We start from the raw sequence: 25,457 nt of genomic DNA, 5'->3' as shown, positions 1-25,457 counted from the left end.
GTACAATAAAGAACATGAAGGAAAACCCCCACAATCCTAAATATTAATGGGCAGTATCTCCATATATAATAACCATGGCACCCACAGAAAAACTAAAGTCACAGTTATTTATTCTTCATATTAAAATTCATTGCTTTTTTTGTACAAAACATGTTTTTCCATAAATACTTTCTTTTTTTCACATAAAAATGTTTTTGTGAATAAATGTGAATACACAATAAATAACACCATTCATATGTATAACAAACAAAAAATCACAAGACAAAATAAGACCTATCAAAAAGAAAAATTAACAACACTATACAAAGAATCAACTCACTGACAAATAGCCCATGACTTAAAGACAAGCCTACAAATGTAAAAAACTAAGCAACTGTCCTTACAAGACAAAAAGAAAAAACATAATACAGAAAATACAGAACCAATACATAACAAATCACACATATGACGACAAAGCTGAGAAGAGCCGACGCCCGTTTCGGAAATGCCACTGCTTGAGGTTTCCTTCATCAGGGTGCAGACTTCATCATATAGGTTTGTCACCAAAAGGAGCCATCAACAGTAAATATACACAGTGTATAGTGTATGAATAGGGCACAAACAATTTTCTACGTATAGAGAGGACAATCCAAAAGCCTAGTGCTAGGGCCACGCTGGAATAACAGAAGGCCAAGAAGGAGTGTATCCAGACGGAAATGCGTGTAATCTAATCTAATCCAATGGAAGATAGCTTCGGCATTTATTCATCTAGTATAGCCCAACTAGGGGTCTCTCAGTGAATTCAGAGGGAACCATAGTATATGTGGGGGTATAGATGAAGAAAAATCCCTGGTGTCCTCAGGCACGCCAAAACAACGACGTGTAAAGATGACAAGCCATAATTGAAAGTATCGGTCACCAGGGCCGTGAAAAGTGTCTCCTCCTCGGGTCTAGCCGAGAGAACCATCACACCTTCGACACCGACGCCCTACAACAGCCCATGGACATCCCACGCAACCCACCACCAGGACCCGGGCAGCCAAGCTACTTAGAGGCGAACACAGACCCTGCAACAGACCACACAGCAGGAAGCACCCGCAAGCACAGCTGGCTCACAGCACTTCACCCACCCACACATGGCACCCCAATGCCAGGTGTCAGAATGCCAAAAGGAGGTGGCTGAACAGGTGCGGGTGGGGTCCGAACCCTTGGAAGGCAAACGAGATCACATGCGTGGATGTCTATTATCCTTCAGGGACCTCCTACACCCCACAAAGGAGACCCACACTGCCATGGAGACACATGCAGATGCACATTCACAGTACAGAACCACGCCCAGGGGCACGCAAATAGCAGTCACACACCCACGTTGGCTCTGCGTACGACGGCCCAGGCCACTCCCCTTATGAATTGAGAGTTTGACGACAAAGCTACATGTCCAAGCTCCAACCCGCTGCCTGCGGTGACATGTCTGCGCCCGCTGTACACAGCACAATGTAATGTTGTAGGGCCCAGGGCTCTCATGCATACAACAAGACCACAGGGACACACGCAGATATTATGTTGAACTGGCTACGGGCATGTGCGCTCTGCCCCTTTATTGGCAGGGCCACATGTACAGTGACGCCTGTGTTGGATGTGTGTGGGGTGAGGGTAAGCCAGCCCGCATGGAGTGCTTGGTGCTGACAACAACTTGAACAGTGGACACCAGTGCAATGGAAACTGAAAACACCTGCATAAGAGAGTCAACTGCTGAGCAACATGGAGGGAGCCGGAGCAAGTACAGAGGTCACCCAACATGCAAACAGAAGTGTCCGTGAGTTGCAGTTCACTGAAGTTGGGGCACTAGAGCTGAGCGCACTCATGTGAAGAAAATGTTTAGGATTGTGTCCCTTTGAGATATTCCTGATGCAGATGCAGTGGGGTGTGATAGACCTGCATCATCTTCCTCATCAACGTCCATGGTCTCCCACACTGCTTGAGGTGACTTTGCTGCGCAACCTCTCCACAGCACAAAACTCAATCAGTAACGGTCCATGGGTTGCGGTGCACTGAGTCAGTGGCACCTGGAGTGCTGAGCAGGGGATCAGGCAGAAGATGGCATCCACGACAGTTGCAAGCAACTCTGTCCGTCTGCCAGTACGACCGTTTCGACACTGGCAGTTGGCGGTTGGAGTTGGTCCTGGTGGTGGTGGCGTGTGCCTTCTGCAGTGATGCAATGTCTGGGCCGGTCAGGACACGATTTGATGTGTGAGCCTTGGTGGGCCGCAGTTGAGGCTGGAGGCAGCGGACAGCGAAGGCCCACAGACACATGGCGTTGATGACCCCAAGGCCATCACCTCAAAGGCCATATAATATCTCAGAAGAAGGGCTTTCGGGCCTGATCAGCACAGTCAGTGGCCCCGGATGCACAGCGGCCAGCACAGGCACCTTGCCACGGACGGTGACTTGCAGTGCACTGAGGTAGAGCCATTCGTACTGGGCGGGTCCTCATCGATGTCGATGGTGAATGTGGCGGAGCGTTGCGGGGGACAGTGGAAGGTGTCGTACAGGGCATGATGCGGAAGGTCTGATGTTATCCAGAAGCAGCAAATGGTGGAGTGGAAAGCGACAGCCTCGTTGCCACAACCAATTAGGTATCAGCTACATGAGGATGAAAACTACCCCCTCGTCCAAAGACTCAGATGCCACAAATGTACGACCAGAGAGTGTCCATGAATGTCGGGGTACAGACTTAGAGGCACCGGCGTTGAGAGGGGATGCAGCTGTGGCGTAGACGCCTTACTTGGTCTCCGGCTGTTCCTGCGCAGTGTGTGGGAAGTATAGATAGTGGGGTACCAAGCTGATGGTGTCATCCATGACCGTTGTGAGGGACTTGGATTGGACAGCTGTGTGACTCCTCCGACTCGTGCAGATGTTGGTTGGAGGGTACCAGTGGCCAACAGGTGCATCACGGCCAGCAGTTTGATCTGAGGTGGGATGTTGGTTGTCCGCTGTGTTGGTACCATTAGCCTGTGGGCATGATGTTCAGGATGTGTAGGATGGTTTTTGTTTTGTAAATTGTACGCACGATATTCCAGGCACTTTTTAATCCCACTTTTAAAGAGATATTGTAGTGATTTTGGCCAATGCAGACCTGCTTTTAGATCTTTATTCTTTTAATTAATAGCGAAGTTATTTTTTAATGTTGGTTCAATTTTTAAATCTGCCACATGTGCACGTAGAGCAGTTCTCTGACAAAACATGCTCCTGCTGCTCTTTGTACTGTATGTATTTCTATTGTTTACTTTTGCACATTTTCACTTGACCTACTTTGAATAGTTTTATTGTTCGTTTGCACTGTGACTCGCTTTTTTGAGTGCTAAAAATGCTTCCGAATGAAGTTTTGAACTGAACTGGATCATGGTGGTGCTGTGTATTCACCAAAGGCGTTGGCAGAATCAGAGGTCTCCTTTTCACATCTCCTCAGCTGAAGTGCTGAGGCATACATAATATTGACTTCAGGTGCACCCTCCTGTCCTTATGAATAAAAGCAGGGACCTCCGTTCTTGCCACCTTTATTGTGGAGAGTGTTTGCAGGCAAGGCTGCCTTCAAAGCCACAACTGGCTGCCAGCCCTACCACCCACAAAAAGTCCCCCCTACCCTACCTGCTGGGCGGCACACTTAGGGTCCGCCCCGGGTGGCAGTAGGTCTAGCTACGTCACTGTAGGCTGTTAATGCTTGCTGACGAGGCGATACACAGTATGTCCATGAGGTCCCATTGGGGCCCTTGTTGCCGTCCTCCAACACCCTGTCGTTGGTGTTGTGCTGTCCGACCTACCACAGACTGAGAGGATGAGTGATAGAGGAGTGAGATGCATCTATTCTTCCTCTTCAGCCATAGATTCCTTCATATCCCCAACACCCTCCAGCAAACCGCTCGGCAGTACCATACACAAACTTATGGCAGTTGTAACTTTGTTTCTGCCATAGAACCACACAAACCACACAACAGAACAAAAAAAAAGCACCTTGGAGAAATACAGAAATAAAAGACCTAAAACTACAAATTAGAAAGCTGCAACGTGCCTTAGAAAATTAACAGATTATACAAGTCAGCTATCAAAAAAGCAAAGAAAAGGTACTAATCAGACCGAATTCAAAATGCTAAATGCGCAAATAAAGAATTCTATAAAAAACTCAATAAATTTTTAAAACGAATTTGCCCAGAAGCAACTCATCCCGTTACTGAAGATTTCACAGACAAACTGGCAAATCATTACACGGACAAAGCAGACACGTTGGACTTTACTTAAAACAGAGACAAAGCACCAGAACTAACCCTTTTATAAAACAACACTCCAAGAATACTCTAACTCTACCTCTCCGTTCCATCCAACACATTTCACACAATGAATTTGTGGACCTGGTCAAAGCAAGCAGGCCTGCCAGCAGCCCTTCTGACCCATGTCCACCTCAAACTTTGAAGGCAAATCTTCTAACAACATCTGCTGCCAATCCAGTAAGAAGAATCATCAACGATTCCTTAACTACCGGAATATTTCCAGAAGAACTCAAAAAGTCATAGATACGTCCTTTACTGAAGAAAACAAATTGGACCCGCTGAACCTTGACAAATACAGACCCATTACAAATGGACCTTTCCTGGGCAAACAGATAGAAAGAACAGCGTTCGCCGAGTTGTCACAATTCATTGAAGACAATACCATACTTTCATACTTCCAAACGGGATTCCGTCTGGGAAGAGGGACAGATTCTGCCCTCCTTGCTATCAGGGATGACCTGAAAAACACAGTTGACCTCAAATGTGTTGCTGCACTATTCCTCTTGGACCTCTTGGCTGCCTTTGACACTGTTGATCATGACACTCTGGTACAAAGACTCTAAGAAGGACTGCTTTAGACTGGATCACGTCCTACCTTCAAACAAAACTAATGTCATCCATACCCCACCTTTCTCGTCCAAACCGTACTCCACAAAAGCTGGGATCCCTCAAGGCTCTATCATCTCGCCTATGCTTTTTAACTTCTACTTGAAGTCATTCATTACCAGTACTGATCAATCAATTTCACCTCATGTGCTATAACTATGCAGATGACATGCAAATACTCCTTCAACTGAAATGCCCCAAAGACATGCTTCCAAAACTAAAATAATTATGTGTGTCGATTGGAAACATTATGACCCGCTTGCCGCCTGGCCTGATGAACTGGGATCACCGCCTGAAGTATTGAAAGAAGTAAGAAACCTCAGAATGACCATGGACTCCAAGCTGTTGATGAATGCCCAAGTGGACAAACTTACAAGATCAAGCTTTGTTACTATAAAAACTCTGCGACTAATCTTTCCCCATTTGGGATTTCCACAAAAGGTCCAAGCTACCATCTTGCTTGTTCTGTCCAAACTTGATTACACCAATAGCCTCTACCACCGGTCACCTTTAATGACTATGAAAAGACTACAACGGATTCAGAACTCAGCTGCCAGACTACTCTTACATATCGTACCGCAAGACCACATCTCCCCTGCCTTGAAAGCCCTGCATTGGTTACCGGTTGCCAGAAGATCCACGTTCAAGCTGTTTTGTATCGCCAACAAAGCGATACATGGAATGGGACCGCTCTTCATCAGGAATAAAATCACCAAACACATTCATCATAGGAACCTCCGCTCTAGAGTGGCCCCTTGTCTCGACATCCCAAGATACAAGAAAAAAACCATGGGTGGCACATCCTTCTCTGTTCAAGCAGCCAAAATATGGAACTCTTTACCCCCAACATAAGATCCATGGACAACCACCATATCCTCAGAAAACTACCCAAGAATTGGCTCTTCCCCACATGAGCACCATATGCAAACAGAAATAGACAGCATACCCCTCTGTATATAAGTATTTATATGTGCAATAGATATGTTCATATACATGTGTATTGCTTTGTATAAACATGTTGAATAATTGTGTTAAAAAAATTAATAAATATATAAATATTTAAGTACAACACTTGAAAATCTGAGTTTATTGAATACATTTTTAATCTAATTATACTTACTTCTTTTATGCCTCTATATACCCTCCATGTACTTGGATCTATGTATTTATTACTATCCTCAACAACAAAAAATGCACGACCCTATTTCTCACCCTATACCTCTGTCAGTATCTTTAATGTACAGATACTTACTTCCTTTATGCATCTATAAACTTTCCATGTACTTATGGATCTATATATTTATTACTTTTTTCTAATTCAGCATATCCAATGCACTACCCTATTTCTCACCCTATACCTCTCTCAATATATCTTCTACATCAACTCTCTGACTCATCTCCCACCTCTTTTTACCACTCTATCCAAAGCACTACCCGATTCCTCACAATATACGTCTATCAATATATCCTCTACATCCATTCTCTCATTCATCTCAAACCCCATACCACTTATGACCCCCAAAATAGCCCTTTTTTTTACTCTTCCCTACTCTACCCCTCCTTGCACCATCTAACACATTTTTTACTATGCTGATCCCCCAAAACAAGCCTTTCTTAACTCTTCCCTCTGACTCTTCCCCTCCACATCCCTCTTTACTTATCCCAAGCCTCCCACTACTCCATTACTGCCATGACGTCCCCCCCCAAAAAAAATCCCTCTAAATCCTTCACTCTTCTATCCCTCCACTAGGTTTCAAGGTTTTTTTTATTAACTGTGCAATTAATTAAAATCTTTACAGTAAAAAATAAAAAATACAGAGAACGGTAATTCTAAAACTTCTTTGCTTCTTTAAAAGAGGGTATAAGCGCATACCAGTTAAAAAAAAAAAAAAGATGAAAAGCAAAATAAAGAAGAGGTGTACAGCTCTCCCAGTCTTAGACCCATTTAATTGGGCTTTCCCAACCTTGTATGCGTAGGAGTGGGTCTTTACTTTCTTCCGTAAGGGGGTGCGAGAGTGGCGTTGTCAGTGGGGAAACATCACAAGTTCACGTCATCTCTGATCCGCTGTATTTGGGGTGAACTTCCTGAATGATCAAATGCTCTTGTTATGGGCTTTTAGTGCTAGTCTAATTTTGTGCACAAATTTCGCCAATCTCGCTAGTGTCATTGTGGTGGTGGTTGAAAAACACAGGGCTGATGCTTCCGAGCATGTTGTTATACTCTGATTGAGACAGATCGGGTGCAGCAGACGCCGGCGTTCGTTCTTAAAATGAGGACAGCAGCAGAGAAGATGCAGCCAGGATTCCCTCTTGTGCGTACATAGCCTACAGGATATGGAGTCCCCTCTTTGGGCCCAAGCGGGGTTAAAGTCTACTATCCCAAGCGTGATCAGCCTCATGGCTAGAATTTTGCTTCTGGCCTGTGTTGTAATAGCCTCACTTAGGTATGGTTGGGCTTTGCCCGCAGTGTATGATTTGTTTAAGGGTTCCAAGTTGGAGCTTCGGCGAAGGGATTTATAATCAAGGTCAAAAGAGATTTCATGTACTTGTTTGTTGATAGCTCTCTTCCAAACATTCAGCGGGATATCCTGCCGCGCGAAATTTTCTTCCACTAGTTTGAGAGCTTTAATTGCATCCCTCCACTATCCTTTTGTATCAAAATAACAGACTAACATTTTCACTTATCAAATTTCATATTTCACTATAATAACTCACCACTAATCCTTTATGGATTCCGAATAACGTGTTACTCGCCGAAAAAAGCGCTTCAACGCCTCATTAGGGTTAGCAAGTACTATATAAATTCAACACTTTTTTCTCTCTTCTATTCCTCTGCTTTCCTTCTCAAACCAAATAACTGACTAATATCCACCACTCAAATTACTTTAATTTTTAACCATACTCATTTACCATTAATCCTTTATGGGTTCCGGAGTAGCGTGCTATTCGCCGAAAAAGCGCTTCAACACCTCATCACGGGTATGTAGCGCTTCTTACCCCTGATGAGGTGCTTTTTCGGCCAATAGCACGCTACTCCGGAACCCATAAAGGATTAATGGTGAATGAGTATGGTTAAAAATTAAAGTAATTTGAGTGGTGGATATATATATATATATATATATATATATATATATATATATATATATATATATATATTCCAGCTCATGAACCGTTTCATTCAGGAAACGAAAAGCGCACTCCAGGGGTAAAGCAGCAAAGTTTATTCAGCCCACCAACACTCGTGCAACAGACGCGTTTCGGACGTCAAGTCCTTCGTCAGTGTTTACACAGTTTACACTCTTGCGATAGCATATAATGAATACCCACAAGATAGAAAACGGACATCACCCATAGAGCGCTAATGCGGCGGCCATTTTGAAATGGTTAAATACCCATTGTCATAAACAATAATGTCCGACAAAAGAGCTTCAATTCTCCCTATTTCTCTATATTGCCGTGTATCGGCAAATCACCGCATTGCTAACATTAATATCCAAGGGTTCCGTTTACAATAAGACAAGAACAGGGCCTTTTTGCATGTATCACTTGCAGAAGTTTTTCCATATATCAAAATAAGAACTAACAATAATCATCTCCATGATTCCACTTATTGTTCTTAAACATGCATATATGTCTTTCGCTTACCTATAGTAAGAACTATTATTCAAGACATGTCTAAAATCGAGCCGTGTATCGGCATATCACCACATCAACCAGTGCAAATTCTATAGCATTATTTTTCGCTATCATTTCTTACAAAGTTATAATCATCTCCACAGAGTCATGATCAATGAAGCTCAGAAATTTCGAATTAAATACAGATATATCACACATATATCACATGATAAGCTGTTTCAGAGTAGAAATCACATCAACATTGTAAAATCCTGTACATATTATTTACAACACCCAGTTCACAATCATCAGTTTGTGCAAAATGTTTCATTTTCCAGCAATATCCCCTTGCATCCTAGAGGAGGGGACAGATTACTTAGTCTTAGAAGACTGGAGTCACGATACATCGTTGACATGCAGACCAAACAACCTTTGGGTCTCAACAGTGGGGAGGAACTTATGGTTCACCTGGGAAAATGAGACAATTTGCTGGAAAATGAAACATTTTGCACAAACTGATGATTGTGAACTGGGTGTTGTAAATAATATGTACAGGATTTTACAATGTTGATGTGATTTCTACTCTGAAACAGCTTATCATGTGATATATGTGTGATATATCTGTATTTAATTCGAAATTTCTGAGCTTCATTGATCATGACTCTGTGGAGATGATTATAACTTTGTAAGAAATGATAGCGAAAAATAATGCTATAGAATTTGCACTGGTTGATGTGGTGATATGCCGATACATGGCTCGATTTTAGACATGTCTTGAATAATAGTTCTTACTATAGGTAAGCGAAAGACATATATGCATGTTTAAGAACAATAAGTGGAATCATGGAGATGATTATTGTTAGTTCTTATTTTGATATATGGAAAAATTTCTGCAAGTGATACATGCAAAAAGGCCCTGTTCTTGTCTTATTGTAAACGGAACCCTTGGATATTAATGTTAGCAATGCGGTGATTTGCCGATACACGGCAATATAGAGAAATAGGGAGAATTGAAGCTCTTTTGTCGGACATTATTGTTTATGACAATGGGTATTTAACCATTTCAAAATGGCCGCCGCATTAGCGCTCTATGGGTGATGTCCGTTTTCTATCTTGTGGGTATTCATTATATGCTATCGCAAGAGTGTAAACTGTGTAAACACTGACGAAGGACTTGACGTCCGAAACGCGTCTGTTGCACGAGTGTTGGTGGGCTGAATAAACTTTGCTGCTTTACCCCTGGAGTGCGCTTTTCGTTTCCTGAATGAAACGGTTCATGAGCTGGAATATTTTCCGCGAGTATCGGCGCGGAGCCTGCACCCGCTGTTAAGAGTGCCCTGGGATTACCGGTACAACTTGGAGCCTCAATATATATATATATATATATATATTCCGAGCAATTTCAAAAAGACACCGCACTCTTCTCGGATGTTTTCAAGCTTATTTAATCCATCTCAAGTAAAACTTCCTCACCTACGCGTTTCGAACAAAACTGTTCTTGATCACGGTAGTAACAAGTCCGTTTTTACTTTTCAGTATTTATACCCTGCTACCCAGTTGGCAATTAGGATGCATTATGGGAGGGGTAGTTTTTTCTAGGTTGAATTGCAACCTGTCAATTTCCTTATTCCTAAAGTTATAAGCCACATGTTCATGACATTTTATGAGTTGGTTGTTATTACTGGACTTAGTGCCTCTTGGATTAGAAGAATTAATTCTTCTAATTTACATGATGTAAGTTTTTTATATATACATACTTACATGGCTATGTATGATTAAATACATATGCTGGGGTGATAGCTAAGTGCTATGCCCCAAGTCAGTGGCTTATGCTTTGGTCCGGGAGCATGACATTAATTAAAACAACGATGCAAACAACAAACATAAATTTCTCATTTTGTTCTAGTCAGCTTTGACCCTTTTCAAATTTCAAAATCTATTCAAAGTGTACTTTAAAAAGCTACTAAGACGCTGAGTTCAAGCATAAAGTATACAATTCTTAAATATATCAACACTTACAATTTTGTTATCTTTCATCCCTCACATTGTATAAATTGGATATTGACCACTTCTGTTCTGAGATAGTTATCATGATATCTGGATTACATTCATTATTTTTATTTGTCTCTTAGTTGGTTATAAAAGTCCTTCATAAGTGTACATACAGTTCTTCGTCCCCATTCAGACCCATGGGGATCTTCGTCTTGAATCTTATTATTAGTTTAGATTCCAAACGTCTGAGTTTTTGTAGGCGATTTCCTCCTCTTTCATTTTCTGGCACCATGGCTATTCCCGAATATCTTACATTTAGCCAGGTTTTGTTTTTATGAGTCATGAGGTGTTTAGCCATTGCATACGTTTGGTCTTTATTTTGAATAGCTCTGATGTGCTCTAACATTCTTTTTTTAAGAGCACATATTGTCGATCCAATGTACCTTTTACCGCAGTCGCATTCAAGAAGATAAACAACATAATGAGACTCACATGTAATCTTATTCCGAATTTCAAAAGGTTGGCCTTTCGGATCAGTTAGGGATTTTAGGTTTTTTCCAATCTTACAAGCTTTGCATGATATGCATTTGGTAAAGCCTTTTTGTCTTTTTTCCAGCCAGGATTCTTCCCTTTTGTTTATGAAGTGGCTGTTGACTAAGGTGTCTCCGAGTGATGGTGCCTTTCTAAAGGAGATTAATGGTGCATCTTCGATCATATTTCCAATGTCCGGATCCTTTTTCAACACACTCCAGTATTTAGTGACTATTTTTCTGATTTTCACACTTTCCTTAGAGTATGTTAGGATAAGACGTGGTTTGTCCTCTGTTTTTGTTAAGGTTACATTTTTATTTTTTACAATCAATGTTTCAGTCCTTGTCTTTTTTCGTGCTCTTGTTTCTCCCAATTTGATAGTTTGCATACTATATCCTCTTTGAGAGAATCGTTGTGCAGTTTCAGCAAATTTTTGTTCCATTTCGATGGGTTCAGAGCAATTTCGTTTCATCCGTAGAAACTCTCCATAAGGTACATTTTGTTTCAGAGATACCGGATGAAAACTGGTTCCATGAAGGATACTGTTTGTAGAGGTCTTCTTTCGAAAGAGCGTAGTGTGTATTTTGTTCTCTTTTATATATACCTTTGTATCTAGAAAGTCGATTTCTTTTTCTTGGATATTAAACGTAAATTGTAATCCCACACTGTTGGTATTCAAGATCGTTATGTATTCGAGCAACTCTTCCCTTGTCCCCATCCACAATAGGAAGAGATCGTCAATAAATCTCAGCCAGAGAATTATCTTGGTAGTGTATGGCTCATTTTCCTCTCTCCAAGCTATGTGTTTCTCCCACCAACCCATGGTGAGATTAGCATAGCTTGGAGAGAAGGAAACCCCCATAGCAGTTCCACGATGTTGGGAATAAATTCCATTATTAAAGAGAAACACATTATTCGTTAGACATGTCTGTATCATGTCCAACAGCATTGCTGAATGATTAAGTTCTCCTATTGGTCTCTGCCTGAGAAAATATGCGATTGCTTCTAGACCCAATTGATGTTCAATAGATGTATAGAGTGATACCACATCTATTGTGGCCAGTAGATATGTAGGTTGCCATTCTGTGTCCATGATGATGCGTAGAAAGTCTCCAGTATCTTTGATGAAAGAGTTTAGTGTTGGCACTATGGGAGCTAAAAAATAATCTACATATGAGGCGATGTTTTCATATAGCGATCCACAACTGGATATTATTGGTCGAGCTGGGGGTTTGTGCAATGTTTTGTGAACTTTCGGCAGAAAGTAAATTGTCGGTGTTATTGGATTATGGACTGTTAGAAAGTTTGTTTCTTCTTGAGTCAACAAGCCATTTTCCTGCCAACGTTTTATTTGTTGGTGTATGGTTATTGTCATTGTCGCTATTGGGTTGTCTTTTAGTTTTGTGTAGTTGTTAACATCATCTAATTGTCGATTGGCCTCTTCTATGTAGTCTGTTTTATTTAGTATCACGATGTTTCCGCCTTTATCGGCTGGTTTGATTTCGATTTTCAGGTTTTCTTTTAGAGACTTAAGTGCTTGACGTTCTTCCCAGGATAAATTTACCTTCTCACTGTTGTTATTATTTTTCATTTTGTCTAATTCAATGTTGATCAGGTCTTGAAACACATCTATTCTGTTGCCAGGATGTAAGACTGGACAAAATTTTGATGGATTTTTGAAACTTGTTTTTGGATGCGTATTATGTGGAATTTCCATTTTTCTCAGTATCTGTGTTTCTGTTACTGATGTGTCGATTTCATCATTGGCCAAATCATGAGCTACCTTTAGTGCAGGTATGTCAGAGATAGTATATCCTTCTTCTTCAAGGCTGTTGTCAATACTGGACTCCTCTCCGGTTTTCTTGGTTGATTTAGCAAAAAAAAATTTCAATTTTAATTTTCTGATGTACTTGTACATATCTATTTTGGTTTCCACATTGTCCTGATGCTTATCCGGGCTGAATGTCAAACCTTTGTTCAATAAGGTTTTTTCATTGGTTGTTAAAGTATAGTTGGATAGGTTTATAATTAGATCAGGACCTGGATCATTTCTTTTTCTGTTTTTGGTTTTTACTTTTTTGACAGAGTGCGATTGCGCAATGGATATCTTGGAGTGTTTGGCTCTTCTGGTTTTGCGCTTGGATTTGGGTTCGAAAATTGACCTTTTCCTCGTCCTCTCTGTCTGCCTCTTCCACGTCCTCTCCATTGTGTTTTTGGAGTTTGTTGATCGTGATATAACATTTCCATTTCCTCTAAAAAAGAAAACCTTTTATGAGCGGATGTTTTTTCTCTCCCTCTCTGTTTTCCTTCACTAGCGTCAGATTCAGTTTCGCTTGCACCTGGTGTTATTCCTGTTGATTTTGGGTTGTTGGTTCCCTGTTGTTTTAGAGCATCAAACCTTTTGGCAAACGTGAATATTGCGCCATTTGCATAATCATATTGATCCCTTCTGAATTTGCGCTGTTTTCTTTCTTCTATCTCATTTTCGTGTTTGTCCAAATTATTTTCCATTATGGTTCTTAGTTTTTTCTTTTCCTCTTCCCCTTCTTGTGAGGCTTTAATTTGTTGTTCTATATCCTCTATTTTTGTATGTAGATCAGCTACTCCTATTTTGGCATGTTTTATGATTATCAATATCATATTTTGAGGACATTCCATATTATTATGTCCCCATTCTTCCAACATTGCTGCGCTTGTATCTGGATGATTTGGTAAGGTAAATATACGTAGGCCTCTGGATACAAGTCCCAATTCCAGGTACTTTTCGAGTGTTATTATTTCCCAGGAGCGCGATATCTCTTTGCGCAGTAGTGTTTCTAACTGTTGGAATAGTTGTTTTAATGTTATTTGAGGGCTCTTGGAGGTCGTTGCTTTGGGGTCTGAGGTTACATTTGTAGCAGTTTGTTGGGATTGTGAGCTGTTTCTAAGCGCTTTGCCGCTCTCTTTTCCATTTTGTCAAGAATATCTTGGGTCAGCAAAAACACGATTTATTTACGTGTTCGTGTTTGTGTTCAATTGTCTGTTTGTTTGCTGTCGTTGACGAACGACTTGTATACTGAACGTGGGAAGTTTTTGATGTAAATATAAGGCACTTTGCCTTTACGAGATGGATGCTTTTACCGAGAAAATGACACGTTTATTTTTGTTAACCAAGTGACATGTAGTCTGTCATTTGATATCTTCATTCGCTGCAACACCATAAGTTTACGGGCTCACACACACACACCTCTAGGCGTTCACTTACCCGGGAGTCTCCTGGACCGCTGAATGCCCTCCGGCACCTTCGCGTCAGCGCTCGACCGAGTACTGAGAGGGTGTGTTTTCCGTTCCGCCGGTAACTTGGTTTGTTTATATTCCGCTCGTGGTTTGCGCTGGTATCTTGATTTAATCCACTTCGATCAGGGCGTCTTTGCTTCAGTTTGTCTGTGCACCCTTTGGATTACTCATTAGCATTTTTCTTCGCATGCCACGATAACATCGGTTCAAATATGCGGATTGTTTGGGTGCTGGGCTCTCTCCTCGTGTGTCAAAAGTTTTCAAAGCAAACGTCCCTTTCTGGAGGAGGAGCGGCCGGCCAGCTGGTGCAGGTGACGAGTCAAGGACCAGACTCGTAAAATATTCCGAGCAATTTCAAAAAGACACCGCACTCTTCTCGGATGTTTTCAAGCTTATTTAATCCATCTCAAGTAAAACTTCCTCACCTACGCGTTTCGAACAAAACTGTTCTTGATCACGGTAGTAACAAGTCCGTTTTTACTTTTCAGTATTTATACTCTGCTACCCAGTTGGCAATTAGGATGCATTATGGGAGGGGTAGTTTTTTCTAGGTTGAATTGCAACCTGTCAATTTACTTATTCCCAAAGTTATAAGCCACATGTTCATGACATTTTATGAGTTGGTTGTTATTACTGGACTTAGTGCCTCTTGGATTAGAAGAATTAATTCTTCTAATTTACATGATGTAAGTTTTTTATATATACATACTTACATGGCTATGTATGATTAAATACATATGCTGGGGTGATAGCTAAGTGCTATGCCCCAAGTCAGTGGCTTATGCTTTGGTCCGGGAGCATGACATTAATTAAAACAACGATGCAAACAACAAACATAAATTTCTCATTTTGTTCTAGTCAGCTTTGACCCTTTTCAAATTTCAAAATCTATTCAAAGTGTACTTTGAAAAGCTACTAAGACGCTGAGTTCAAGCATAAAGTATACAGTTCTTAAATATATCAACACTTACAATTTTGTTATCTTTCATCCCTCACATTGTATAAATTGGATATTGACCACTTCTGTTCTGAGATAGTTATCATGATATCTGGATTACATTCATTATTTTTATTTGTCTCTTAGTTGGTTATAAAAGTCCTTCATAAGTGTACATACAGTTCTTCGTCCCCATTCAGACCCATGGGGATCTTCGTCTTGAATCTTATTATTAGTTTAGATTCCAAACGTCTGAGTTTTTGTAGGCGATTTCCTCCTCTTTCATTTTCTGGCACCATGGCTATTCCCGAATATCTTACATTTAGCCAGGTTTTGTTTTTATGAGTCATGAGGTGTTTAGCCATTGCATACGTTTGGTCTTTATTTTGAATAGCTCTGATGTGCTCTAACATTCTTTTTTTAAGAGCACATATTGTCGATCCAATGTACCTTTTACCGCAGTCGCATTCAAGAAGATAAACCAAATAACTGACTAATATCCACCACTCAAATTACTTTAATTTTTAACCATACTCATTTACCATTAATCCTTTATGGGTTCCGGAGTAGCGTGCTATTCGCCGAAAAAGCGCTTCAACACCTCATCACGGGTATGTAGCGCTTCTTACCCCTGATGAGGTGCTTTTTCGGCCAATAGCACGCTACTCCGGAACCCATAAAGGATTAATGGTGAATGAGTATGGTTAAAAATTAAAGTAATTTGAGTGGTGGATATATATATATATATATATATATATATATATATATATATATATATATATATATATATAACCTACTGGCGGTCGCAAGTAGGTATATATAGTTAGGATTTTTTCTCTATGGGATTTTTGAAAATTCTATGTCGAATAACTTTGGCGTTTGTGGACGGAATTGGCTGAAATTTTCAGGAAAATGGAACATTTTGTTTCTGAGCAGCCCCTGAAAATTTGGGGGGGGTCGTCAAGGGGGGGCCGAGAAAAAAGGGGGGTCCCAAAACGTGTTTTTGCCATGCAATTTTCCATAGGGCGGTTGGCCTCACTTTTAGCTCGAACGGCTGAATGGATTTCCACGAAACTTGGCAAAATTGTAGATATTGTTTGCCCGATGTGCCTTTGCTAGGTCTCAAGATATGTGGTCCTGTGAATTTTGAGTAAATTAGGTTTAAAAAAAGATATATATCTAGAGCCGCGCCCGGTACGCGTACCGGGGAGCGCTTCGGGCGCGTCACGCGACTTGCGCACGGCAAGCTGATTGGTTCTCGGGTGTCTGTAAACATTCGAAACAGTCCGCAGCGGCCGCCATCTTGTGTCTCGGTAGGATTGAGACACAAGAGGTGGCAAAAATCAAAGGGGGGAAATGAGCAAAAGGGGGCAGGGTACACCCCCCTGACCCCCTAGTTTTGATGTGGGGGCCATAAAAGGCTCCCGCGGGTAAAAAAAAAATAAAAAAAAATTCGATTTTCGCGGGGGGGGGAGCGCCCGGTACGCGCACCGGGGAGCTTACGGGGGAGCGTACCAGGAGATAAAAAATGACAGACTTTTTTTTTTTTTTTAAAAGCATTTTTTTATAAATTGGAGGTAGTTCTGAATAGAACTTTTTTTTGATTTTGTTGTTTTATATATTTTTTGTTTTTTGTTTTTGTTGTTTTATATTTTTTTAGACTTTTTAAAACAATTTTATATTTTTTGGGGATTTTTGTCAAGGGAAAAACAAAAACAGGGATTCCAAAACTGCTCAACAGGAGCAAAAAAAATTGAAAATTTAGGGACTGGCAGAGCAGCGGTGTTGCTGTTTCTTTAGGGCAATGAGTTCAACACTCTGCTCCCCATAGCAGAGCAGTTCGTCACACTCCGTGCACAGAAATTTGATGCCTGCAAACACCGGCTGAATGTTAGGGACCATTCTTCCACGGGGTGGTCCCGAAGGTGTTGCTCCACCAGTGGAGGTGCTGCCGCCATCTGTGGGTAAATTCCGTGCCAGCTCTCTGACACTCTCCCTGGCAAAGTTGTTAGGGTGTCTTCTTTTCACATGCCTGATTAAATTAGCATTTCCAAAACTATATTTTTTCAGAGGATTGCCTCTGGATAAACTACTACCACATATTTTGCAGGTTACTTTTGGAGCGTTGACTTTTTTTTGTCCTTCAGGGATGTCATAAAATTTCCAGATGAAATGGGTTTTTTTCTTCTGCTGAGTAGGGTCCTCATCTAAAAATCCGTCTGAATCACTGCTGGATGACTCTCTTGCAGCCATTGCTGTAGATCAGAAAAGTAGGAGATAAACACAGTACACAGAACAGCTCTTGCTCTCTCCAAGTACAAAGCAATAGTGAGAGAAATGGGTGGGTTTCACACAATTTGGAAAAAGAAAAGTTCTGAACCAATGAAAAGTGTTATTTTAAAGTCACATGGTTTGACGCGCTTACGCTACGCGCCCCGGGGCGCGTCCCGAGGCGTGTTTCGTAAGCGCATCAGGGCATTTACGTTGCGCGATCGTATGCGCTTCCGGGTGCGCTTACGCGGTGCGTCGTAAGACGCATCTCGCGGCTACGCGATACGTGTCTTATGACGCAAGGCGTGGCGGCTACGCAATACGTCACGATGTTGTTTTCGTTCGCGGCAATAGCGCTATCGGGACGCTCATCAGTACGCGCCCCGGGGCGCGCCGCAAGATTGCGCTTACCCGTGCGTTCACCTGTCCGCGCCCCGGGAGCACACCAAAAAGAATTAAAAAAAAAAAATGACAGAATTATAAAATATAAAATTCGATTTAAAATGTATTATTTTTTAAAACTATAAAGATTTGCTATTAAAAAACCTATGAAATTCACTGAAAAAACCATAGGTTATAGACCATATATAGTTAGGAATTAGCATTTACAAAACCTTGAAAATTCATTGAAAAAAACATAGGTTATAGACCATATATAGTTAGGAATTAGCATTTAAAAAACCTTATTTTACTCACACAAAACCATTGAAATTCCATATATAGTTAGTTGCACTAACTATATATCGCGCACCCGCAATCCACTGCTGATGATGTCACATATTACATCATTCATGACATGGTCAGTGACATCACTGGTGACATCACTGATGACATCTCAAATGACATCACTGATGACATCACTGATGACATCTCAAATGACATCACTGATCACATCACTGATGACATCATTCATGTGATGATACGATGAACCTCTTCAGACTCTAATATAACCTTGGATACACTCAGTGTAAACAGACACTCACAGACTGTCACTCATCCATGGAGTTACTCACACACCTAGTCAGTCTTGCAAAGAATCAATCACACCTCCATTTCCTCAACTATATAGTTATACACACCTTACTTATTGAAACATATAATAACACATTTACTCTGTTATACAATCCCTGATACAAGTTCACAATAATCCATACAGCCACTCACACATTCACTGGCTCTTATGCACAGTTATTTATATATGTCAACTATCACATGTACTGTGTTTTACATATGTACTTACTTTCACATGTAGCACTGAGATATCCATTCACTCACCAATACACTCATGCACACAGTCAACCGCCCATACAGCTGTTTCCACATGCACTTTTGAACCCATACATCTAGTGAATCAACTGCTCACACATCTATGCACAGAGTCATACACCTCCCAGCCACCCACACACACACTCAGTCTCCCATACAAATACTTGGGCAACCAATCAATAACCCATATAGTTACTCATATAGCTACTGATCAACACATGCATCAGATTACAGAACAACAGACACAATAATGCACAATTTAAAACAGTTTAGTCACTAACCCATGCACTCAGTGAGACACATTTAATCACTCACTTATACAGTCAGTCATGCACCTACTAAATCCTTCATCCAGACACTTATACATCCACTCATTCTTCAATATGTAAGACATATTTTAACTTTACAGAAACATACAGTCACTGGATGTTGTCATCAGTGATGTCATCAGTGATGTCATTTGAGATGTCATCAGTGATGTCATCAGTGATGTCACTGACCATGTCATGAATGATGTAATATGTGACATCATCAGCAGTGGATTGCGGGTGCGCGATATATAGTTAGTGCAACTAACTATATATGGAATTTCAATGGTTTTGTGTGAGTAAAATAAGGTTTTGTAAATGCTAATTCCTAACTATATATGGTCTATAACCTATGGTTTTTTCAGTGAATATATATATATACACACACACAAACTTCTTTCCCTCTTCTATCCCTCTGCTACCCTTCTCAATCCAAATAACCGACGAACATATCCACCACTCAAATTACTTTCATATTTCACTATACTAATTCAACACTAATACTTTAATGGGTTTCGGAGTAGCGTGCTACTCGCCAAAAAAGCACTTCAACACCCCAACAGGGGTAACAAGCGCTATGATAAATGCAAACCTTTTTCCCTCCTCTATCCCTCCGCTATCCTTCTCAAACCAAATAACTGATTAAAAACCACCACTCTATTTATTTATTTATTTATTTATTTATTCAGAGTTTTATATAGGGCGAACAAGATCTTTACAGATATCAGAGCGCTTCACAGAGACAGGGGGGGAGGGCACAATAACATAATATTGGGTAAAGTATCATATTCAATAGCATGATCGGTAGCAGTTATGGGCTGATAAAAAACCAGTAAACAGTCAGGTAAACGATAATATAGGACGGTGCGGGATCTTTGATCCAACTACATAGAGATCAAGCAATAGAGATCAAGAGAGCTTAGGCTATAGGGACGGCGTATACCTATTTCTGAGAGTTACAAAAACAAGGGGTAGGGATATCAAGTTTCAACACGCTTTCTTTACTTTCATATCTCACTATACTAATTCACCACTAATCCTTTATGGATTCTGAAATAGCGTGCTACTCGCCGAAAAAGCGCTTTGACGCCTGGTCCGGGGTAGTAAGCGCTATATGAATACAATTTCAATAGATTCCTTCCCACCCCTCTGCGATACCAGTCACAAACGTATGGGAATGTATCTGCAGTTCTGCTTTCTGTGGGAGCCGAGCTCTAGGGGTGTGACGTAGGTCCCCCGACTCAGCTCTCCCCCCCCCTCCTCCTCTTCAGATGCCCCCCATTCAGCCAAGGTCAATGTCTCTGTGAGATATGGGAGACTCGGGGCCCCTCTTCAGGTTCTGTTCGGGGTGGAGGTAAGGGGGGGCATTATTTTTCGTGGTCACTGCCCAGATCGCCACTTTTTGAAGGGCTGATGCCCGTGAAACCGAGCCTGTCAGCGAGGTCCCTTGAAATGCATGCCCTGTAAGACGTGTAAGCAACGCCTGGTCTGTATATTTCAAATTAAACATCGCCTCGAATGACACGGCGAGGCGCTCTGAGAACCGGGGCTCACCGACCTGCCTGAAAGAATGTCTCTTTCAAGAGGGAGTGGAGGCTTGAAACCCCTCACCATCCTGCCAGCCGCCTGCTGAATCCAGCACAATCACTCGAAATAAAACAAAGAACGAACAGGAAACGGGAGGCGCACACAAGCCAAGGGTCCCTAGAAGTCACCCGTATGCGTCTGTCCAGCCCTCTCTCCCACCCGCAGGCGGGCGCACGGCATCCCCAGCTCAACATTCCTCAGTCAAGTTACAAGTGGGCACACATTCCTTAGAGATCTCAGCCCCACTGGAGGGGAAACCTGCCCCACCGGAGGGGAAACCTGCCCCACCGAAGGGGGACCCCCTGAGAGGCATCCTGCCCCACTGGAGGGGAACATGCCCCACTGGAGGGGGAACCCCGGAGAGGCAACCTGCCCCACCGAAGGGGGACCCCCTGAGAGGCATCCTGCCCCACTGGAGGGGAACATGCCCCACTGGAGGGGGAACCCCGGTGAGGCAACCTGCCCCACTGGAGGGGAACATGCCCCACTGGAGGGGGACCCCCGGAGAGGAAACCTGCCCCACTGGAGGGGAACATGCCCCACTGGAGGGGGAACCCCGGAGAGGCAACCTGCCCCACTGGAGGGGAAACCTGACCTGACCCACTGGAGGGGAAACCTGCCCCACTGGAGGGGGAACCCCGGAGAGACAACCTGCCCCACTGGAGGGGAACATGCCCCACTGGAGGGGGAACCCCGGAGAGGCAACCTGCCCCACTGGAGGGGGACCCCCGGAGAGGAAACCTGCCCCACTGGAGGGGGACCCCCGGAGAGGAAACCTGCCCCACTGGAGGGGAACATGCCCCACTGGAGGGGGAACCTGCCCCACCGGAGGGGAAACCTGCCCCACTGGAGGGCGACCCCCGGAGAGGCAACCTGCCCCACCGGAGGGGAACATGCCCCACTGGAGGGGGAACCTGACCTGACCCACTGGAGGGGAAACCTGCCCCACTGGAGGGGGAACCCTGGAGAGGCAACCTGCCCCACCGGTGGGGAACATGCCCCGCTGGAGGGGGTACCTGCCCCACCGGAGGGGGAAACCTGCCTCACTGTAGGGGGAACCCCGGAGAGGCAACCTGCCCCACTGGAGGGGGACCCCCGGAGAGGCAACCTGCCCCACTGGAGGGGAACATGCCCCACTGGAGGGGGAATCTGCCCCACCGGAGGGGAAACCTGCCCCACTGGAGGGGGAACCCCGGAGAGGCAACCTGCCCCACTGGAGGGGGACCCCCGGAGAGGAAACCTGCCCCACTGGAGGGGGAACCTGCCCCACTGGAGGGGAAACCCCGGAGAGGCAACCTGCCCCACCGGAGGGGAACATGCCCCACTGGAGGGGAAACCCCGGAGAGGCAACCTGCCCCACCGGAGGGGAACATGCCCCACTGGAGGGGGAACCTGACCTGACCCACTGGAGGGGAAACCTGCCCCACTGGAGGGGGAACCCTGGAGAGGCAACCTGCCCCACCGGTGGGGAACATGCCCCGCTGGAGGGGGTACCTGCCCCACCGGAGGGGAAACCTGCCCCACTGTAGGGGGAACCCCGGAGAGGCAACCTGCCCCACTGGAGGGGGACCCCCAGAGAGGCAACCTGCCCCACTGGAGGGGAACATGCCCCACTGGAGGGGGAATCTGCCCCACCGGAGGGGAAACCTGCCCCACTGGAGGGGGAACCCCGGAGAGGCAACCTGCCCCACTGGAGGGGGACCCCCGGACAGGAAACCTGCCCCACTGGAGGGGCACATGCCCCACTGGAGGGGGAACCTGCCCCACTGGAGGGGAAACCCCGGAGAGGCAACCTGCCCCACCGGAGGGGAACATGCCCCACCGGAGGGGGAACCTGCCCCACTGGAGGGGAAACCCCGGAGAGGCAACCTGCCCCACCGGTGGGGAACATGCCCCGCTGGAGGGGGTACCTGCCCCACCGGAGGGGAAACCTGCCCCACTGTAGGGGGAACCCCGGAGAGGCAACCTGCCCCACTGGAGGGGGACCCCCGGAGAGGTAACCTGCCCCACTGGAGGGGAACATGCCCCACTGGAGGGGGAATCTGCCCCACCGGAGGGGAAACCTGCCCCACTGGAGGGGGAACCCCGGAGAGGCAACCTGCCCCACTGGAGGGGGACCCCCGGAGAGGAAACCTGTCCCACTGGAGGGGCACATGCCCCACTGGAGGGGGAACCTGCCCCACTGGAGGGGAAACCCCGGAGAGGCAACCTGCCCCACCGGAGGGGAACATGCCCCACCGGAGGGGGAACCTGCCCCACTGGAGGGGAAACCCCGGAGAGGCAACCTGCCCCACCGGAGGGGAACATGCCCCACCGGAGGGGAAACCTTCCCCACTGGAGGGGGAACCCCGGAGAGGCAAAGTGCCCCACCGGAGGGGAACATGCCCCACTGGAGGGGGAACCCCGGAGAGGCAACCTGCCCCACCGAAGGGGGACCCCCTGAGAGGCATCCTGCCCCACCGGAGGGGAACATGCCCCACTGGAGGGGGAACCCTGGAGAGGCAACCTGCCCCACTGGAGGGGGAACCCCGGAGAGGCAACCTGCCCCACCGGAGGGGAACATGCCCCACTGGAGGGGAAACCTGCCCCACCGGAGATGGAAACTCCCCTCCTGAGGGGAAACCTGCCACCCTGGAGTGGAAACCTGTTCCACTGGCCAGTTCCCTTTTCTACGGTGTCTACCTGCACGCACCGTCCCATTGACCCCCGGCCGTCCCTCCACGGTACTCGTGACACAGGCGTAAGAAGCGTGTGTGATCGCCGCAGCGCCAGCACATCTGTCCGATACCAACACTCATACTTTTCTAAGAGGATGCACCGCGTCACGGAAGCACATGAATGCCAGTATCAGAGTTTGTGAAAGGCTTGTACTCACTGTCTGTCCTGGGCGGAGCACAGGCTGCCGAGAAGCAGGAACGGGGCGAACCATGTCCACAGCTGGGCTCGCTTGGGCGGCATCCTTCGGCACAGATGGCTCACGGCTGCGGGGGGCACCCCGGCCCAGTTCCAGCGAGCTCCAGAGCTGCAGCGCACGCCGGGCGCCCGGGGCTGTGCGCGGAGGGCACTGCTGGCTCAGGGTGCGCAGAGAGGTCTCCGCCGGGGCCCCTGCCTCGGCAGCCGGGCACAGCGCGGTCTATGGGAGCGCAGGGCACAGAGTCGTCCTGTCTCAGACTGTGCGCGCGCACTGGGCACCCAGGTGTCTATGCGCACGGGCACCTTATGTTGTAAATGTGCGCGCGGCACACGGGCTTCACATGTGCAGCTTAGCTCATTGCACAGGGCACCCAGACTCTGCACGCGTACAGGGCCGCCTGTGCTCCATGTGCGCATAGGTCACTTGGTCTCTGCGGAAGGCACACCAAGCTCGCTGGCTGCCCTGGGCATGGGCTCTTTCTGCGCCGCTGCACCCCGGGCTCTCTGCTCAAGCTATATCACGTTTTGCAGAGGGCACCCAGGCTTTGGGTCTGTGCAGGACACCGGGCTGTGCGCGCGCACAGTGCACCTCTGGCTTCAAGTGTGCGGTGCAGGGATCGCCGCGGTGCCCCCTTTCCCAGAGAGTCGCTCCTGCAGGGCTCCGCCTGGCTTTATAGTGTAAAGCATGACTGCCCCACTCTCTCCTTCCCCGGCTCCCCCCGGGTCTCTTCAGGGGACGGGACGGGAGCCAGTGACCGGAAGATGCCCTTCTTCATGACTTCCTCTTCCCCTCTTCCCCCCCTCTGCTCTCCGCCTGGGGGCTGCTTGTCACTCCCAGCCCACCTCCCTCTGCCCCCCGCGCTCCCTTGGAGCTTGTTTGGCTGCCTCTGCCCTGGAATTCCTGGGCACAGGGGGTGACCGCCTGCCTGGTGCCTGTGTCCCTCCTCCCAGCCCGCTCTTCAGCAGCTTTAATGAGCTGCCTCTGGGCCACTGGAGACTCTGCTGGAAGGGATCCTTGGGGTCTCCAGAATGACCTTCGGCCTCGATGGGGAGGGGCGGAGCCTACGCACTCCTTGCTTGGTTCATTCATTTCGGTGGGGAGGGGGATGTAGGCTCACCCAACTTTTACCCGCCTCTTTTCTGTCTCTTCAAAGGCTAAGGGCGGGGCTGATTTTGTGGGTGAGCCCAGGCTCGCAAAGCAGAGTTCACTAATGCACTTTCATGCCCCATGGGAAAGCCCCTTGGACAGTGTGCTGGAATGCACATGCATTTATTTCGTTATTGAAACTGTTTTCTTTAACACGGACCAAGCTTGGGCGTAGCACTTTCCACAGCATTCTACCCATGGCACTTTTTGTGAGGCGAACAAAGGAATGTACAGCTTTAGTACAGGGGTATAATGCAGGCTCCTGCGGGGCAGAGGGTGGCCCAGGTGTTTTTTCAGGGGGCCCATGTTGTGTTCTGGGCCCTAGGCCCACATAGAATTTAATAATGACACTGACACTGGTTTAATGGGTAGAAAACTAGCGATGAACACATGCACTGACCGGTGACGCCTGTGTTGGATGGGTGTAAGGCCAGCCCCCGGCCAGGGAGTGTCTGGAAACAAACTATGTGTCCAGCAGGACACTACAGCCCATTCAATACAAGTGTAATGAGTGTCCGTAAAATATGAGAGACTCAGGCACCCTTCGTAACATTCTGAAAGTGGCCCCAACATTTTGTGTTAAACCACCGCAGTTGTATGCATGCAAATGAAACACACCACATACTGAGCTCTGTGACAATCTTTATTCTTCAGCATACAATCACACAACTTCACGCAATGTGTCATGACTTTATAACCACACC

The 25,457-nt window shown here is 45.4% G+C and overlaps 1 protein-coding gene across 2 annotated transcripts in view; it reads right to left on the bottom strand.

Moving 5' to 3' along the window:
- CPAMD8 (C3 and PZP like alpha-2-macroglobulin domain containing 8) overlaps window positions 1-24,375 on the bottom strand; it is a 1,183,022-nt gene extending 1,158,647 nt beyond the window's left edge. The window contains exon 1 of one of the 2 annotated variants that reach the window (XM_078671323.1): window positions 23,569-24,375. In XM_078671323.1, the coding sequence (XP_078527449.1) occupies window positions 23,569-23,651 (83 nt within the window). In that variant the 5' untranslated portion in view covers window positions 23,652-24,375. The remainder of the gene's footprint in view (window positions 1-23,568) is intronic. The other variant, XM_078671324.1, reaches the window with a different exon arrangement.
- Between the last annotated feature and the right edge of the window lie 1,082 nt (window positions 24,376-25,457).

This window comes from Lissotriton helveticus, chromosome 12 (assembly GCF_964261635.1).
Source record: "Lissotriton helveticus chromosome 12, aLisHel1.1, whole genome shotgun sequence".
In the NCBI taxonomy this organism is placed as follows: domain Eukaryota; kingdom Metazoa; phylum Chordata; class Amphibia; order Caudata; family Salamandridae; genus Lissotriton; species Lissotriton helveticus.
Note: the sequence above shows the minus strand (reverse complement) of the source record. Positions and strands in the feature narration are given on the sequence as shown.